Below are 19,796 nucleotides of genomic sequence, written 5' to 3'. Positions count from 1 at the left end.
GCACTCATATTCTGTCTTTGGCCTCCCTAGAAAATTTCATCTACCTCCACTAGTGATGGCTAACCCGCCCACTCGCATTTGACTCACAAGGTCTAGCCCACGTGAAACTCATCGAAAAATCTCATTCTACCTACCAACAAACAGTCAAGGCACGAATCCTTCCACCTTTAACCCTATTTCTAGAATTTCAAATCCGATTTCAGAATACACCAGGAGAAAAAAGACAAATTCATCATAAAGTAGTCTCACGAAAAGACAAAAGCAAAAATGGCACTATTCACATTTGCATTTATCTTTTTTGTCCTCCATGAGTATTTTGAATTTGGATTTGATCTCATGAATATTCACATTACTTTCAGAATTTTTTGAAACATTACTAAAAAAATTTAAAAAATAAACATGGTACCATGTGCTGATGGTTGGCATCATTTTTAAAACAACGTTGACAGAAAAGAGAAGCTACACCATTGAGAAAAAAAATTAAAACGACATATAAACAAGATCACAAAACATTCTAGGTTACAAAAAATTCTCATTCAAGGGGAGCGATTATATAGTCCAAAGTTCAATATGCACAACACAAGTTTAGAGATGCTTGACCGGAAGTTATTGCTGGGACATGGACATGAGGATTCATCCAAATGCATACACTTTAATTTGAACAACAAAAATCTAATCACAATCCGCTTTCGGCAGGATGATTATGCTATCTGACGTGAGATCAAATCGGTGCAATAACCAAAACACAATCTACATTTCACCAATGATAAACTAACAATGGGCAACAAATCCCCTGACGTAAAATGCACATAATATGTTTGGATTTTTTTAATATATATATTTTTTCCTTTGCCTTGGTCCTCCCCAAACACTCATATTATGTCTTTGGCCTCCCAGCAGATTTCATACAGCTTTGCCATGAAGAGAATATGACGTGGAAATCAAGTTTCTATGGAGTTTTGAACATTTGGAAAAATCTTAGAAGAATACAGTATGTTAAGAGTGATATTCTATTAGCATGTGAAATTCCAAGTTCAGAAACAAATTCGTTTACAAGGTACAAAAAAGATAAGCATTGAATAGCGCCAAAGAAGCGCTCCTATTCATTGCTGAAGTTGTTTTTTTATTGCTCATAAATGGTTTCCTGTTTGAAGTTGAAATTTTACATGGCAATATAAATCACCCGCTTAACATACTGTATATTTTAAGAATTTTTTATAACTTCCAAATGGTGTGTCCACAATATTTTTATTAAAACTTGGTTGTCATGTGATATTCTCCCCTCTGCCACTTGTGGTAACTTACGCACCTTCAACTCGCATAGCCCACATGAAACTCGCCGGTAGATCTCATTCTACCTAACAGCAAACAGTTAATGCATGTATCCTTCCCCCTATAACCCTGTTTTTAGATTTAAATGTAAATTCAAAATATACATGGAGAAACAAAGAAGACAAATCCATCATAAAATAGTCACACAAAAGGACAAAAGCAAAAAGTAGCACTATTCACATTTCGATCCATCATTTGGATTTGATCTTGTGAACACAACTTCAGAATTTTTTAGGATAACATGGTACCATGTTATCATGTGATGTCTGATACTGTCATTTTTTTTAAACAACGTCAACATGAGTGTATGTGCGCATGTATGAACGTCTGTGCTTGGTTAAAAATACATTAACAAAAACAAAGGAGAAGCGGCATAAAAACATGGCAAGACATACTAGGTTACAAAATTTTCTCGTTCAAGGGGACCGACCCTATAGTCCAAAGTTCAATATGCACAGCACAAGTTTAGAGATGCTTGACTGGAAGTTGTTGCTGGGTCATGGACAGGAGGATCCACCCAAATCCATACATTTCGATTTCGCGAACAAAATCCAACCACAATGCCAGCCGCTTTCGGCGAGGTGATGATGCTATTTGACCTGAGATCGAACCAGTACAATAACCAAAACACAATCTACATTTCACTCATAATAAACTAAGAATGGGCGACGACGCTGTCTGTAAATTGCCCAGTATATGTTCCCCTTAGCCTTGAACGTGTCACCCCCCCCCCCCCCCCTGGCCAAAAACCACCACCACAAAACCCATGATCAGTAAATCAATCGCCCATGTCTTCACAGGTTCCCTGTATGATTTGACATATGTTCCAGCAGACACTGTAAAGACTCGCTGTGAGATAGAGGAGCCACCAAAAAGAAGCGTCAGAGTACCATCGGCTCTTCCCCATCCGCTCCGCTCCATCACCTGTGCGAAAAAGATATTAGCGCTACAAATTAAGTATTTCCAACAGCAGAAACTATTTGCGGTATTACATCGCATGGGTCAAGCGCAACTATAATTTTTTTAGGGTAAAGCAGCAAAACTAGCAACGCTAATTAGCACTAGCATCATGTTTTGTTTAGGCTGACAGAGTTATAAGCTCACGTCTGAGGAGCTTGGCTTGCAATCTATTTGCCACAGCTCATACACAAGCGACCCCATCACCCCGTTAACATACCAGCCATTGGTATGCCCAGGCCTTAGAACTAAACCCTGGTAGATTTATACTGATACATACCAGTATACCAGTGTCAAAATCATCTGGACTTATATGCAACAAATTTACTTATGTGTAGCAATAATGGACAAGCTAAACAATGGTTTGACAAGCCCAGTAAATCTATTTTGACAAGATAACCACGTCAATCAGCATATTCTGACTCGTCAACAATTTAAGTTCATACATGTTGGATACTAACAGGAACTTCTGTAGAATTGTACTCCCTCCGTTCACAAATACAAGACGTTCTAACTTTTTTGTGAATCGGATGTATATAGACACGCTTTAGTGTGTTTGTTCACTCATGTCAGTCCGTATGTAGTCCATATTGAAATATCTAGAACATCTTATATTTGTGAACGGAGGGATTAGTAAACTAGTCGTCAGTATGTAAGCCTCAATAGCATGTACCTTAGCACTGTTAACGGTACAAGAAGTTAGGACCTTAATAACAAAAGCAGGCATGAACTTATCTTTATACTAAAATATAAAGACCCTTGTTGGTGAACTACTCAAGAACTATGGCGGCACAAGTGTAATAACGTCCGTAGCAATGCACAAGCATTTAATTAGTCTGCTACAAAAATCGACACCCAAAGAGATAACATATCAATCATCAGCTCACTTACACAATATTTCTGTAATATTCCTTGTTTTTATTGTACATCATAAACATTCTATGTGAAGCTATTTTGTGATAAATGCTGTACCTACCTACTGAGCTTCACTGTTTTGTTTTGGAACAATGTACACAAACGTTCCATGATAGCTGATAGACAACTGCTTACAAGCATTAGGGAAAACATATTTTCCTAAATACATAAATAAATGAAGGCAGCTGGAACCGGCTCCTGGCAGAGCCAAAAAAATATTAGTTGGTTTCAATTTGCATATTTATATTGTATACACACAATCTGAACTAGACTCCATGTAGCACATAACAACTGTTCATCAAACTGGACTCCAAATTATAAATTCTGCTTCTAGAAATATTACTGTTACGTTACCGGGTCTTAAAATTTAGAAATCTGAGGGAACCAGTTGGTTCCCACCCGTTTTTCAGACCCTGCACATCACCTGAGTGACCAGTGCTATGCTAAATCACGATTTTATGTCATACTTAATCCCGCCAGCTATTCTGCCAACTAGTGGTATAAGCTGGTATCCATGATTTCCTTCAAACTATTCAACAGGTAGGCAGGTAGCAGCGTAACACGATAGTTCTATATATTACATATATAACTAGGAAAATAAATAACAAATATTTCAAACCTTGACATGAACTACAACTATTTTCCAACAAAAAGAGCAGCATACCTCACTGTGGAACATCCGGGTCTGTAAAGACGGCATTCATTGTGGAATCATTTCCAGGAGGACACTCAACATTTGATGATAGAGAGGAACTGGTAGATAATTCTTTGGAAATCCCAATAGGAAAAATCTTTGAACTTTCTGCAGTTGGAACGGATTCACTATGAGGAATGGCTGCTGTAGCAGATGTGGCAGCAGATGAGATTTTCCCAACAGGGCTTTGGGACTCAGATGTCATGTTGCCAGTTTGTCCTGAGATGCCAGTGGGCCTGACGGGAATTAAACTTTTCTGAGGTCTCGATTGGTTATTAGAGCCAGGAGAGGCCGTCAACCACATAAACCGTAGCATGTGCCCTTTACAAGATTTGCCACTAATAAATGCTTTCTCAGCAGATTGCCGCGTTGCGTACGTCACACAAGCCGAGCAACTCAGGGAAGGCTTTAAGGTTGTATCATGGTTGTGGGCTTCAGTGTCTTCCAGTACAACAGATGAAAGCTCACCGAATGCTGCAAAATGATCTTTCAAGACAGTTTCCTGTAAACAAAGTAGTCAAAGACATCAGAATTAGAAGAAACAGCTCATAAGCAAGCACATCAGCACAAAAGGGAACACCGAACATGAACGATCAGTCAAAGTTAGCACAAGTATACATCGGGTTTTAATTTCTTCAACATCTTACTCTTCTGCCTTCAAAAAAAAACATCTTACTCTTCTGAATGGAGAAAATTAATGGTTTTTTGTTTGAACATGAAAAGACAAGTTACATTGTGTACAGATTTTGTTTGGCATCGGTTATGTTGGCAAGGAAAATGAACTAGAATGGGCAAAGAGCCATTGGCATGCCAAAAAACCCGGCAACCATCCAAACAAAGACCAAAATTAGAGTCATGGCCAAAAAAAATAAAAATTTGATGGGCAGATTTTTTTTTTTGACAGAAAACTTGGTGGGCAGGTTTCGGCCACCATCTAAACAATACTCGCAGTCACACAAAAGCTTCTCTTAATCAAAAGTATCATCATGAAACTGGAGACAAAACACTATACTCCCTCCGTTCACTTTTATAAGTCGTTTCAGACAGCTGAAAATGAACTAATTTGCATGTTGTCTGAAATGTCTTCAAGGACTTACAGAAGTGAACAGAGGGAGTACCAAGGATTCGCCAATGAATATTATTGTAATGCAAGTAAAGCAGAAATGACAAACACACTAGCACAGCAAAATATAAGCTATTTATACCAAAATATCTGTTCTGTAGAGTGGATGCATGACATCTAATCAGAGAATAAAATAATAGTAATCTTAAGCACATATATGATTACCAAAAAAAGCATAACTGAACCCTGGCAACTGGCATAGCAAAATAAGATCCACTGTTGTGTAACTGAATAAATATCGTAACAAAGAAACTGCAGTAGCGTATTAATATAGCACAATACACAAAAACTTTCTCAACCCGTATTTTCAAGATGGAATGTGCTTGTGAGACACAGATGATCTAACCTCAACACCTATGCAGGGTCGAGATGCAAAGGATAACATAAAAAAAAAGTGCAAGAGTAGCTTTCATTAAATGGTAAGGATGCCAAAACTTAAGCAATAGCAGGTACCCCACCTATACATTTCAGTGTTTGATCTCTATTGTGAAAAGAAAACAGGGAGCTGTGCTTCTAAGCATGTTTATTTCACCCTTTTTGGTTGGTTAAGAATATAAATGACGGAAGGACAAGAGGTTAGGTAGTCGACTTACTTTTGCGATTTCAGGTGGCAAAGGAGGAAGGATCCTAAACGATGTGGTCCGGTTGTCAAGCTTAAACCTATTCTGCGGTGGTGCTAACAGAGGTGTTAGCTGCTTTGCAGCTACAGCTGGTTTCTGTGTGGATGTTGGAGCATATTTTGGGGAAGATGAAGCCAACTCCCCAGAAATTTTCTTTTCCAGTGTACCAGCGACCTCTTGCGGCCCTTCTGTCCCAGTGTTCATGGAACTGACATCGCCCACTTTCCCCACAGTGTTTGACCCAACTGTTTTTCCACCAGCCTCTGCCTGTTTTACTGAATTTGCTGAACTTGTCTGCAATTAGTAGAAACCAGTACTAATGAAAATTTGTTCAGCTAAAAACATAGGTTATATAGATATCAAAAAAAAATTGAAACCAAAGTATTATCAAAGGAAATAGTAAGTACTTGTTTCGCATATTTCTCTAACCGCTGAAGTAACTCATCACGCTGCTGAGCTAACATATCTTGTTTTTTACGAATTGCTTCCAGCATTTCCAGATTTTCTTGCCTTTTGGGAGCAGGGGGAGGTATTGACGTAATACTGTTGGCAGGCAACTTTTTAGGACCTATACCAGGGCCTGATGCAGAAGATCCAGAACTGGCCCTTGGAGTTGTAGATTGAAGATCCTTGCCTCTGTTGGATGAAGATGGTTGGGGAAGGGCAGAATTTGACAGCGGAGGTTTCGCAGAGATTCTACCATCTCCCTCGTCAGTAATCCTGTCTCTGTTCGCCCACCATAGCCTTATAAAACGGTTTCCCATCACAGCGTCTGGAGCTTTTAGGGCAGCTTCAGCTTCTTCCCTTTTAGAGAACTGGATAAAAGCTTTCTCACTGTTAGCTGGAACATATATATCTATTACTTGACCGAATTTTTCGAAGTGCGACAGAAGGGCCTCCCATCTGTTGCTTTCTGGTGGAATGCCATTTACATAAAGTGTGCGAGATGCTTTGTGAGAGGTCCTACTATTACTTTGCCGGCCCACATCTGCAGACATTCTTGAACTGGGTCGACCATTAGTATCCTTAGAAGCAGGCTTTACTTGGACAGTGCTAGGAGCCATATCATCATTGTAGTCACTTCTTTGGTTTCCAGTTGCACTTGTCGATGTAGTATTAGCTGTTTTACCAGGCCCGGATTTTCTCTTTGATGCTATTCTCCCCCAAACAGAAGACTTTGGATTTTGTGAATCATCAGCTGCAAAACCCTGGTTTGCATGCTCCCACCCTGCTTCATAGCTTGAGGTTTCAGCATTCCATATTCCATCATTAGTATGTGCAAAACCAGCACTAGATGCTTCAGGCCGTTCATTGTTCCACAGGGGCTGATCAGGATCATATACATCAGCATCAGCAACAGCTGAAGCAGTGCTTCCATTTAGCTTCGATGGGTTATCTGCCACACCAGATTTGATATCTTTTGCAGGAACACCTTTACTGCCCCCTAAGTTTGTTAAGTTAACATGAGCAGTCCCTGTCTCACTTTGGATACCTAGTCCTGGAGCATTTGGAACTGAGACTGGAAGATTGAACTGTGATAGGCTCTGCAAAGTGTTTAAAAACTACTCTATTAAAAATCAATGTTTTGACCTAAGCAAAAAAAGTAACTACTTGGCCACAAAAACATCGCTTCAGATTGCAAAAGCACGGTATAACAAAGTTTTTTGTAGAAAGAACAGCAGAATTTAACAAAGTTAAATAATAACCAGAAGAATAAATTACTCCAAAACATGCAAGTTACATCATATTGAGATCTAGAATCTTACAGTATGTGTACAGTAATACTTGTCCACAGGAACTTTAGCTTGTATTGCATAAGAACAGTATAACAAAGTCATTATAATTTAGAAAATTAGTCTAAGCTAAGTAAGGTCAAATAACTATCAGAACATAAAATGCTGCAGTACAGAAAATAGTCCAGGCAAGCAAGTGTTACACCATAGAGGGATCTGAATCTGACGCTCGTTGACGTACTCAGTTAGGATTTTGGACAGGGTACTGTGAAGAACGTTAATTGCAACTCAAATCATCAATGGTAACAGCACTTAGAGGACACCTTGCAAGGCTGCGATTATATTGCACAACATGGCAGTGGTCCTCATGATACAGAAAATGTGAAATAATAGATCATACTATTTCAATGCTGCCATTGAAATAACACTAAAGTGCAGGATGTAATGCAGAATATTCTCTGAAGATCAAGAAACAGACTGACCTGCATATCTTCAACAACAATTCTATTTACACCATGCTCCATGGGGCACATATCCCCTCTCAAGCAAAATCCACGCTCCTCAAAGTCTCTACAACGCTGACGAGGCATGCCAAGATCAATTAAAGGAGGCTGAATAGGGCCCTGCATTCCAAGTGGGTGAATTGGATCCATCATTCCATTAGGCATTCCAGGCATAAATCCATACGGACCCCACGGACCGTTTTGAGCACCACCGCCACTCGGCAGTGGAGGACCCATAAATAAGTTAGGATGTGTGGGTGGTCCTTGTGAGGCCATCTGTGATGCAAAATCAATCATGTCAAGTGTGTTAAATCTTGGGTCATGATGAGTCCAGGGTGCACCATTCCGTCCTCTTCCCCGTGCCATAGGAGGGCGAGCAGCAGCAGAAGCTGAATGGAAGGACTGGTTCACTCTACCTCCCCGACTGTGAGCTCCTGGTCCAGGACGCCTCTTGAATTTTGGTATGAAGTTGTTCTGTGCTTCCCCACGTGAATCAGCTCCACCAAAAGGCTGCCCATTACCAGAAATCCTGGGCCTTCTTTTAAAAGGCCTCCCTGCAGCTTGCTCTTCGATACTCTCACCAAAAGGTTGAGGCATAGCCTCTCTTCTTCGGTGCTTGTGATTACGATCATCATCGTCGTCGTCACTAATTTCAAAGTTTTCAGTATCTGTAGCAGCTTCCGAATCGGTGGAATTGCTTTCTTCCTTTGGTGAAGGAACTTCTATTTTGTCAGCATCCAATGCTTGAGCTATAGACCCTTTGTGCATCTTCACGATAAGCAAATCCGCAGGAAAAAAAGTCAACTTAGCATCTAGATTTTATCCATTGCCCTGACCATGTTCAAGAAACACTAAACTTAGAACATTACTACTGTAAATACATGAGGCATCAGGACAGAAAATAAAAAATGAGCAATATCATATGAGCAGAATAAAAAGGAGTTTGGAACATAGCATGATTAACAATAAAATATAGTGCTCTAACAACAGCAGGAGCGGCAACACATTGCCCTGTTCCCCTTTCAAATATCAACACACTAAAAAAGGCTATAAGACTGAACTATTCGATGCCCAATTCGAACGATAACAGGATTATGTAAAACATGCCAGTCCATGGATGAAGGGAACATTTAAGATACTTCAGATTTACATCCCTACTCCATTTTCTTTCATGTCATGCACATCTAGCGGCAAAACGATGGAGCAGTGGGGTCAAACTTTCCTAATTTTGGTCACGAATATATTTGTAGACATCTAGAGTAGCACTAACAAGCTTTCATTTCTCAGCCAAAAAAATGACTCATATTTGTCATTAGAAAAAATAGAAATAGAAATAGGACAACCAAGACACATTTTGCAAATGTGCGTACGGAAGGTAAAACTACAAAATTACAACACAGAGGGCTATTTGACAACAGAAACATCATTACATTGATGTTCTCATCCTGATTATGACATTCTCAGAATCTCAGTTCAATCCAATCCAACAGAAAAGCATTTACCATATTTCCAAGAACGAGAATATCATGATCAAGCAGGTAATGTGCACAAAGTGGTTACTCATTTCAGTTCCAACTATGACTGCACGCCATTAAAACATACAGTGGCAACGGGTCAAAGAGCCCATAACAGTTACACTGACTGGACATTCTCACAGCACCGCAACGAACAAACAGACCGGGGTGAGCCTAAAACATGAATCCGGCACACTCAAATGAAATTATGAAACAGATACGCCACATTTCTCGATCAAAGAGAACAACTAAGAGTCCATAATCCCATACTGCGCTCATCAGGGGTGCCCAGACGGCAAACAAACCCCAGGGCAGGGCGGCGAAGAAATGGGGAAACACGCGGCACGTGTCCCGACGGACAGCTAACCGCGGCCTTGGGCAGGGGCGGATCTAGACGGCGCGCCGGGTGCGCGCCGGCGCGGCACACCCAAGAATCGTGCAGGTCGAGCCCTACCCCTAGTGGGATTTAGCTAGGGGAATCGCTGGATGGAACCAACCCAGCTCGTACCTTGAGGGAGACCCAGTGGCCGGAGACCGGGACGGGGCGGGGACGGCAGGAGCGCGCGCGACGTCCCGGCGAGGAGGGGCGGGGACGGCGATGGCGGCGACGACCCCGAGAGGCGGGAGGGCGGGGGGCGGGATTGGGGCGGCGGCGGCGCTGAGGTGTGGCGCGGCGGAGGCTGTAGGACGGCGAGGCGAGGCGAGGCGACGACGGCGGCGACGGCGGCGGCGACGGCGGACGAGGCGGCTCCGATCTTCGGAGGGGGGAGGGAGGGAGGGATTGCGTTGGTAGGTCAGGACTCGGAAGGGAGAGAGAGAGAGAGAGGAAAGAAAGGTACGGCAAAGAGGAGCGGAGTTTTGGTGTATATGGATAATTTTTCTCCCTCACCAAAATACCAATACCACTAACAAAACCTTGGTCTTTGGGGCATTATACTCATATATATTACTCCCTCCGTTCCTAAATAGTATCCCAAAATTCTTGTTTTAGATTTGTCTAGATACAGATGTATGTAATACTCAAATGTGACTTGATACATTCGTATTTAGATAAATTTAAGACAAGAATTTTGGGAAGGAGGGAGTACAAGTCTTTATAAAGATTTTAATATAAACTATATACGGAGCAAAATAAGTCTATATACATTTGTATGTACTCCATATTGAAATATCTAAAACGACTTATATTTAAGAACGAAGGGAGTATATAATACAAAACCTGATTTTTTTTCAAAAAAGTTATTACGTGACCACAGTTCAAATTTTGGGATATCTCCTTTGAACATAATGCAGGAGGGTTTGGTTTTGCTTGCGTTCCGCCGAGCCTGCGTCAGCGTTGGTTGACGTGGTGATTCGGGTAAACATTTGTATGGATTCGCCATGCACCAACTGACGTCTTTCCCGTCAAATATACCAGGATTGTCACGGTAAAAGTTCTCCTGAGACCCAATTTGGTTCAAAACCGCCAAATGCATCTCTGGCAGCCAAGATAGATGTTCCCGGGAGCAAAATTTTTTTTGATCTATCGATATTTGCATGCTTCTTGTACAATGTTTTCCAACCCTAATGCTTACCAAACACCCTTTGTTGGTCTTGCATAGGAAAAGTATGTGTTTGATGTCCCCTGCCACTTTTGAAATAGGGGTCGTTGACCTAAAATTTTTCCTTTGCTTGTATAGCTTAATTCCACAAAATCTTCCCGGCCAAATTGCGGGGACAGGAATTGATAAAATATGCATGACGCCAACTTCCTCGAAGGATTGCGGTTAGGGTTAGGGGCGGGAGACGTGGGGCAGAATTGAGGCGTTGACACTTCAACAATTGTAGAATGACGATGGTGGCAACGACATACGAGACATCTCCAATCTTCAAAGGAGGGGAGATTGAGTTGGTATGTCAAAACTTTTGCCTCGCCAGAACGGGGTTAGAAGGGGAGTGGGAGAGGTTGAGGGAGAAGGCTCTTGGGGTTCTTATGGCATATCTAAATCCACGTAAGTGTGTAACTAGATGGAGGGGAAAGATCTCAATTCTTGGGCCAGATAAGAGCAAAGGGAAGGAGGGAGTTTGATTGGGAATGAGAGTGATGAGAGGATCGCTGGACTTATGAGCAGCGACCTGCTGGAGGAGATCATGGAATTAAGGAAGGGTCGTCATCGAGTTGCGGGATTAGTGGAAGGAAGGAGGAGGAAAGGAGCGGATGAAAAATCGTGTACGTCGCCTAGAGGGGGTGAATAGACGCTTTAAAATAATTATGGTTTAGGCTTGAACAAATGCAGAATAAAACCAACGTTGAATTTGTCAAGCACAAAACCTAAACCAACTAGCCTCACCTATGTGCACCAATAACTTATACTAAACAAGACAAACAACTAAGTGATAGCAAGATATATAACATGAACCACTATGGCTATCACAAATTAAAATGCATAAGTAAAGGGCTCGGGTAAGAGATAACCGAGACATGCGTAGACGACGATGTATCCCGAAGTTCAGACCCTCGCAGATGCTAATCTCCGTTTGGAGTGGTATGGAGACACAATGCTCCCCAAAATGCCAGTAGGGCCACCGTAATCTCCTCACGCTCTCGCATGATGCAAGATGTCGTGGTTCCACACTACGGAACCTTGAGGGCGGTCACCGAACCCATACAATTGTCAACCCTTGGTGCGGTCACTGAAACACGTAGAAATTGCACGGGGCAATCTCCACCTCTTAATTGGAGACCCCGATGCTTGTCCGGAGCTTTACGCAATAATGATTGAGCTCCGAGACACCACCAACCATCTAGGGCGCCCAAGCACCCAAGAGGAACAAGCTCTAGAGTACCAAACACCCAAGAGGAACAAGCTCTAGAGTACCAAGCACCCAAGAGTAATAAGCTATTCAAACTTCACTTCCACGTATCACTGTGGAGAACTCAAACATGTGCATCAAATGCAATGGCAAGGGCACACGGAGTGCCCTAGTCCTTCTCCCGCAAATCCCACCACAACAACTAATGCTATGGAGGAAAATTAGAGGAAGAACACAAAAAACTCCAAGATCTAGATACAAGGGGTTCCCCTCACATAGAGGAGAAAGTGATTGGTGGAAATGTAGGCCTGGATCTCCTCTCTCTCTTTCCTCAAGAACTAGCAAGAATTATTGGAGGGATTGAGAGATAGCAAGCTCAAAGAAGGTCAACAATGGGGGGGCACGAGCTCAACGGATAAGAACCATTGGAGAAGAAGACCCCCTTAAATAGCCCCCCCCCACACACACAATCCAACCGTTATGCCCACTGGTCATGCTTAAACGGTACTACCGCTTAGCACGGTCAAAGCAACCAAGCGAGACAGAAAAAAGAAGGACGGTAGTTCAGTCAGAGTAGTACTATCGCTTGGAGTGGTACTACCGCTCTGCTACCGTGAAATTCGTGACGAGTTATAGAAGCACTTTCTCAAGCAGAAGTAGCCGTGGTAGACCACGACGGAGGTACTGCATGAAGTGGTACTACCGCTTGGGTGCTGCAAAAACGCCCAAGCAAAATATATAGAAGAAACAAGTAAGACCGAAATTGTCATATCTTTTGCACATGAACTTGGAAATCAGCAAACTCAAACTTGTTGGATAGATGATGACAAGTACTATCTAACAGTGATAGTACTTGGCCCTTGGTACCAACGAATTAAACATCACGACAAGTCCTCTAAAATCCAAACAAGCCCTAAAAGTTGATCAGATTGCATATACACACAAGAGAATCAGCATACACGCAAAAAACAATTAGGTGTTCATGAAATAGTTGTGAAGAAAACAACATCGATGAGATTTGTGTATTGTTGGTCTACTTCTCTGTCACTAAGTAGTCCATTCCCTAAAGCAAGGAACAAGCACAACAGAGTTTTAGGTCCTTTTTTGGTGAATACAGGGGGCACATATCAAAATCACACACTAGAATGACCAAGAATAGGACGAAAACTCACTAAGTTCCTACTGCATGCTCGTTGTGTACATGTAAATGTGATGGTCACCATGGCATGAATATAGCGGATGGAGTCGTGCGTCACAACTCCAACATTCCTTCAAGAGGCTACAACACTGAGTAAGTGCACATCACATACACAATTAATAGAATTGAATTGGAGGTGTAGGATTACAAAACAAATCTGGAAAAAAAAAACGCGAGAGGCTAAGAGAACCTCTAGCCCTTCTACTAAAAAGCACTATGGTTTCAGGGATTAATGCCCACCTACTCCCTTCCCCTAACACCTTTAGCGCCCTAAAAAATATCCCCCCCTCCCCCCAAACTTTCACCCACTAGCCCAAACCTGCTTTGAGAAAGATGCTTCTCAATAAAAACAGTGAAATCTCGCTGGACCCCTCCACTCCAGCTCGACTCTAACACACCCCCACCACTGTTGTCGTAACCTGCACTGCCGGCCAACAGCTACCCCAATGACCGGGAAAATGGAACCCGCGACCACACCTGCGCACCTGTGTCTGCACTCTCCAGTTGTGTCGACCGCACCGAAGTGTCACCCGGCAAGGGAAGCTCATCATCGGTGCACCAATGGCACCAGTGGCTATAGACACTTGTTCTGCTGGGACCACGTGGCCGCCGCTAGCCCCGACGACCGACAAACAGGAGCGCTGACCGTCTGCGAAGGTGTTGGACACACCCATGCCCTTAGTGAAGAATAAGGCATCGGTGCCTTCCACTCAGCCTCCCTGGGACACCGACAGTCATGCTGCCACCTCCCGCGGCCCCGTCGCATCCCTCATCCTCCTCCAATGTTGGGACCAATGCAGGTTTCGATGATGCTTTAAGCGAGGTGAGGCACTCGAAGAAATGCCTGAGAGATATTTTTTTCCTTTTTTATTTTGCAGTGACTCGATTGAATGATGACTGATGAGATGCTACTGTAGTGAGATAAGTAGGTGAGATGAGATTTCTGAGATCATCGTGCAATTGGACCAAAGCCACACCCTCGCCCTCAACGACGTTACCATGTCCAGAGCGTATAACCAAGAAATGAGAATGAGTCCTAACGATGCGTAAATCCATCGATACCCTTGGTAGGGTAGTGAGTGTGGCTAGAAGTACCACAAAGAGTTTACCAGGTTCGGGCCTCCGGGAAGTAGTAATACCACACGTCCTGCATTGTGTTTGTATTCATGATGGTATACCTTGTGCAAGAGATTACAATGGGGGAGATCTGTTTGCTACTGAGAATCTAGTTCTACGGAAGTAATAATGGGCATGAGAGCCCCTTACGGTTTTACATGGAGGCATATCTAACCTGGTCCCAGTCATGCAGACTTGGGGTCCAAGATGGTATCTAGATATTTATCTAATCCTCCGGGCTCCTTCATATTGCCAGCTCTTTGGTGGGCCTTCCAAGCCCCCTGGCAGGCCTACTGCCAGCCTCCCCTTCGAACGACCACCCCCGATGTATCACATCATCAACTACCGAGGCCGAGGAGGTCAACACCCGAACAACGAAGATGAATGCTTTGAGGTCGTGCACCTACAAGACTGAAGAAGATCTTGCTTTGTGCCATGCTTGGATGAACATCTCTCTTGATGCCATAGTCGGACCTGATCAAATAAAGGAAACATTTTGGAAAAGCATTAAGGAGTACTATGTGAGCCATGCATGTGTCCATTACCTCCACCGGCACAACCAATTCTCCCACTTACTGTTGGAGTGTCATCCAAGATCAATTCAACCGGTGGTCCAGTTGCATTGATCAAGTGAACCTAGCACCACCGAGTGGAGTGCCCATGAACGATTATGAGCCCATCATCCAATATTTACAAGCAAATGAACAATAGGGGTGGCAACAAGGGATTCAACTTACATCATTGTTACAAGGCTCTTGTGGGAAATGAGAACTGGGAAGAAGGAACTATGAAACAACACCGATGAGGGCAAGAATTGGCATATCGCCATTCAACCATGACTTGTTAGAGAAATCCTCTAGTCCTCAAATGCTCCGGATGGAGCAAATGCAAAGGAGAGAAAGATGAATGTAAGTGTTGGAGCATACAAAGAAGAGCTCGTTGCAATGGTGGAGGTGAAGATGGCACGGAAGGAAGGGAACATGACTCAGTTCTACGAGCTCAAGATGATGGAGGAGAAGAGGTGGAAGGCAAAGGCGGTGACCCATGAAAGAAATGTGCAAGCAGAAGAAAGAAGGCTTGCAATTGAGGAGCAAAGACTTGCAATGGAAGTCGATGAGAAAATGAACAAGAGGAAGATTGAGGAGCACTGCCTTGAATTGGAGGTTGAGGAACAAGGGAACAAGAAGGCGACCCATGAGCATGCTATCATGTTCATGGATCCCAAGCAAAATGCACGAGAGGGAGAGAAAATACTGGGAACTCACTCGTGGTGATATCTTGGCAAAGTCATTTGGTGGTGGCAGAGGTGGTGATGGTGTGACATTATTGGTAGTGGTGGTGCCGGTGGTGATGGTGCGAGTGCATGATTCAGTTTCGGTTGATGATTGCTTTTGATCCATCATGTGCTATGTGATTTTTTTTTTGACTGAACTAGTTGCATTCGGTGTCTTTTGGCTCGTTTGGCTCAAATCTATATTTATATACTTTATACTTATCTATATTAACATATTATATTATATTATATTATACTTACTACATAGTGTACCAGGTTTGAAATTTCGAATCCGAAGCCTGAGAAGCAATTTGAGCCATTGATGAAGGTCAATCCTACGGTTCAGGTCGAAGGGATTCGCGTCTACAGTACCAGTGTGTCATCTCACTTCATTCAGGAAAATTCCCGACCTTCCCGAGGCATTCCGTATATGCAAGTTCTTGCGTAGGGCAACATTGTCTGGCCGCTGCGCCATACCTTCCGTTCTCCCAATCTATCTCCGTCTATTTTAGTACTGTAGTCGATTAGACTGGCAAATTAAGGGAGAGAACGCGATGATGCTGAGGACAAAGCTGATTAAGGGGAGCACCTAGTTTCCTTCAAATGGAGTATTTTTTTTGGTGTGTATGTTTTCTCCTATGTAGTGTTTGCAAAAGAAAAAAAATATTCTTCTATGTAGTAGTACAATTTTTTGTGAGTCACAATGATGCAAAGGCCGGGGACAACCTTTTTATATTCAAAATAATTATATAGACGTTCTCTTCTAGGAACAAAGGTAGCTACAAGTTTTTTTTTTATGCGTCGCAAAACAAAGCGCATCAGATCCCATTGTAGTATTGATTAATAAAATTACGATAACTATCACATGAGCTTTACATGCAAACAAAACAAGACATTTGATTTGTTACTTTGAAAGCCACCATTTTGCTGGTTTTTTTTTCTTCAAAACTTATGAATTGAACTTTGCACGCGCTGTGCGCATACCAGCGTACTAGTATGTTTATGTTTTGGTTGTTTCTTAGATTGGGTGAAGTATGATCATGTTGTCCAAGTTTGTGTTAAAATGTGGTTGGAAGAAATACCAAAAGTTTTTTTTTAGGGGACGGATGAGGTGCACAAAACTTTAGTCTCTCAAATCTTAGGGGTTGAAGAATTGGGGAAAATTCAGGGGATTAAGGAAAGGGCAAGGGCGAGATGCTCTAAGAGAACCATCTACTTACAAACGAAACGGATTAGTATTTCACCTCATCCGTTTTCTAACTTCTGCCTTCCATTGTTTTCTATATATCTTTTCAAGAAGAAACGACCATTTTGCCCACCATCTCATGACCACACTAACCGGGTGTGCTTTCTTGGATTAACATTACATGCAAGGCACACCCCAGCAGTAGGGATGTGTCAACAAGTGAAGAATGCCAATGATAAGTACATAATGTAGGTGCTCATTTCCAGCAAGAATCCAATCCCAGCTTCCCAAGAATGCTGCTGACCCCCTAAACTAAGCTAGTTTCTGATAATAACGGAAGATGCAACAATGTGGTGCTGGAATCTGAAGCAGCATCAGGCCGACGCTGATTCACATCATGTCCTGATCCCACCGCCGTTCGTCTATGCATTTCCAGAGTTACTGCTTCGGCGAGGCGGCAACGTCATCCACGGGGGCTTCAGATCCTGTAGCTGGCTCTGCCGTCAGCATCAAGTCCCCGTGACCGGAGCTGTTGTTTGATCCCGTGGCCTGGCTGGTGCTATCGGTTCGAACTCCTGACGACGATTCGCTTGGGTCGCTTGAGTGAACCTTCAGGTCCCAACCGGAACTTTGTTGGCCTTGCTTCTCCCATGGCTGTTCAACAAGCAACAGAAATGTGAGCCAAGCAAACCATAGTTCTGAAGCAAGTCCGAGGGCATCATGAAGACACTCTAAAAGTTAATACTCATCATCAAATTGACTAGCCTATAATTTCAAGTGCAAACCTTGGGCTTGGGTGCCATACTGGGTTTCGAGATTGGCTGATCAGGGTTTGGTGGCTCATCATTAATATCCTATATCACAAAACAATAGGGTTACAGAGTCCTCTTGTTGCAGCAATAATACTAGGAGACAAATAGACATTTAGAATACCTGGATATCATCTGGCCGCTCTCCCCTCTGTATCATTTCCATGACCTGTCAAGTGTTAAGTCCAATAGTGACAGTTTAGAGACAACTTCCGGTTCAACATCAACATATTCAGACTGAACTAAGTTGCTCATATGCTAGCATGAGTTTGTGAGAAAAAATTGACGCTCAAGATAGCGAACCTCCATATATGATTTTGGGTGCCGGGGCGCCACAGGGGTCACAGTTTCAGGGTCAGGAGCCCCTATATAGAAGAAAAGTAGGAATGTCAGAGAAAAAAGGAATGTCTTGATGAAGCCATTTAAAGCAGTGCTGATTGCTGAACTGAAGATACAACTGAAATGGGAAAGATGATTTGGAATCGGCATTTACTTATACAGAACAACAAGCCAAAAAACTATCAACAATCTTGACAGGATCCAGGGTGACATCAAACTAGAATTAAACTCGGAGGCCTTCTCAAACCACTAGTAAACGGACTCTCCTCATATACCTGGAGGTTTGCAAGCATCTGAACTTGCAGAGTTTGAAGGCGGGCTCTGCAAATTACAAAAGCGAAGTCAATAAAAAGAACCAAGCCAGAGAATACCAAGGGACATGCTCCAGTCAAAATGGAAGTCAAGTAGACAGCGAGAAGCAAAAAACTTACAAGAAGCAAACGCCGAAACGCTTCTTCGATTTCGTCCATGGTGAGCCCTTTATTTTCCAGGAAGGAACGCCTCTGGACATCGGAAGATGCCACGACTTTGGGGTGACTCAGAAAACTAACGGCACTCTGGACCAGTTCCTCCCTCACCGGTTCAGAGGTCGCAACAGCCGCTTCTCCTTTCATGTCCTCCTGCTCTTTCGTGTCTTGCGTCGTACTAGTACCATGAGCAGCTTCTGAGATACCTGAAGTGAGGGCAAAATTAGTCTCAATACTTGATTTGATTTCTTCGCCGATCATGACGAAACAACGGCAGAGGCAAAAATATATACGGTAATGCGGCAGCACACACAGTGTATGACGGTCAGTCGGTATATTACGATGGTATCTACGCACAAGAATGCTAACTAAGTTAGTCTGCTATGCTGTCCTCTGCGCGCCGGTTTGAACAGGGATGTCTGAATGAGTTGCTCTGAACAATACCGAATAGTTCAAAAGGATTAAACTAATCATCAGGCGAACGCATGGGAAACCAGACCACCAGAAGCCGAGAGCCCAGAGCCATGGCGCCCCCCTGCTCTGTCGCCACAGATCAATCGTACCAACCTAACACTACCAATACCATAGTAGCCCCGCCACTGGTCTACCATGAGCAGCTTCTGAGCTGAGCAAGCAAGCAGTGCGAATTCGCTTGCCCTTTCGTAACCCTAGCAGCGGCGTGCCAGCATCGGCAGCAACCGGCGGCGGAACCAAGCGAGACAGAGACGGAGAGGGGGGGAAGACGTGCTGTGATTGCCGGACCTGGATCCCGCGCCTCGTCGGCCGGGGACGACGCCGGCGGATCCGCCATTAGAGCAGCAGCTTCGCCGAGGATAAGATCGGGGGAAGGGGAAGGAGGTGGACTCGGGAGGACTTGTGCGTGTGACTGACGTGCGGGTCCCGCTCTAGTCTTGGTTCTTGGATGGGCCGGGCTCTACTGGGCTGTCCGCTGCCACCGTAACCATTTCCCTTTTGGGAAACACTTTCTATCACACGCCTGATAGAAGGCATTCGCCAGACCGGTCGTGAGACGTTGATGTGTTTTCATCTCACGGCTGACGTTGCTTCTAAAAGTTCATAGATGTGTTTCCAAACCCAATTGATTTTCGTCCCACGCCTCACCTATAACCCCTTCCCGCATTAACCGACATGCCCCAAACACATCTGTCCCTCGATCCATCTCGCCCTCCTGATTCCTCTGCAGCCCTGAGCTCTCCCCTCCCC

General features: G+C 43.4%; 2 protein-coding genes across 2 annotated transcripts; both read right to left on the bottom strand.

Annotated features, from left to right (window-relative positions):
- Positions 1–1,686: 1,686 nt before the first annotated feature.
- On the bottom strand, positions 1,687–10,070 carry LOC123148074 (zinc finger CCCH domain-containing protein 27). The gene is made up of 6 exons (XM_044567434.1): positions 9,900–10,070; positions 7,857–8,708; positions 6,049–7,185; positions 5,615–5,935; positions 3,869–4,400; positions 1,687–2,256 (listed from the first exon to the last, which is right to left on the bottom strand). The coding sequence occupies exons 2-5, from the start codon at positions 8,643–8,645 to the stop codon at positions 3,870–3,872; spliced, it is 2,778 nt and encodes a 925-aa protein (XP_044423369.1). The 5' UTR covers positions 8,646–8,708; positions 9,900–10,070; the 3' UTR covers positions 1,687–2,256; position 3,869.
- Positions 10,071–17,097: 7,027 nt separating this feature from the next.
- On the bottom strand, positions 17,098–19,523 carry LOC123148053 (peroxisomal membrane protein PEX14). Its single transcript, XM_044567417.1, has 7 exons — positions 19,335–19,523; positions 18,537–18,778; positions 18,381–18,426; positions 18,070–18,131; positions 17,891–17,935; positions 17,743–17,811; positions 17,098–17,611 (listed from the first exon to the last, which is right to left on the bottom strand). The coding sequence occupies exons 1-7, from the start codon at positions 19,381–19,383 to the stop codon at positions 17,396–17,398; spliced, it is 729 nt and encodes a 242-aa protein (XP_044423352.1). The 5' UTR covers positions 19,384–19,523; the 3' UTR covers positions 17,098–17,395.
- Between the last annotated feature and the right edge of the window lie 273 nt (positions 19,524–19,796).

This window comes from Triticum aestivum, chromosome 1B, assembly GCF_018294505.1.
Source record: "Triticum aestivum cultivar Chinese Spring chromosome 1B, IWGSC CS RefSeq v2.1, whole genome shotgun sequence".
In the NCBI taxonomy this organism is placed as follows: Eukaryota; Viridiplantae; Streptophyta; class Magnoliopsida; order Poales; family Poaceae; genus Triticum; species Triticum aestivum.
Note: the sequence above shows the minus strand (reverse complement) of the source record. Positions and strands in the feature narration are given on the sequence as shown.

What these genes read in the sequence shown, in the direction of transcription:
- LOC123148074 (XM_044567434.1), bottom strand. Translation starts at nt 8,645, where the DNA reads ATGCACAAAGGGTCTATAGCTCAAGCATTGGATGCTGACAAAATAGAA. An exon ending in TTGTTGTTGAAGATATGCAG is followed by an intron (nt 7,186 to 7,856) that starts GTCAGTCTGTTT and finishes AACACTTTGCAG; the next exon opens with AGCCTATCACAGTTCAATCT. An exon ending in TAGAGAAATATGCGAAACAA is followed by an intron (nt 5,936 to 6,048) that starts GTACTTACTATT and finishes TACTAATTGCAG; the next exon opens with ACAAGTTCAGCAAATTCAGT.
- LOC123148053 (XM_044567417.1), bottom strand. Translation starts at nt 19,383, where the DNA reads ATGGCGGATCCGCCGGCGTCGTCCCCGGCCGACGAGGCGCGGGATCCA. An exon ending in CGACGAGGCGCGGGATCCAG is followed by an intron (nt 18,779 to 19,334) that starts GTCCGGCAATCA and finishes CCCTCACTTCAG; the next exon opens with GTATCTCAGAAGCTGCTCAT. An exon ending in GTATGGCACCCAAGCCCAAG is followed by an intron (nt 17,612 to 17,742) that starts GTTTGCACTTGA and finishes CTTGTTGAACAG; the next exon opens with CCATGGGAGAAGCAAGGCCA.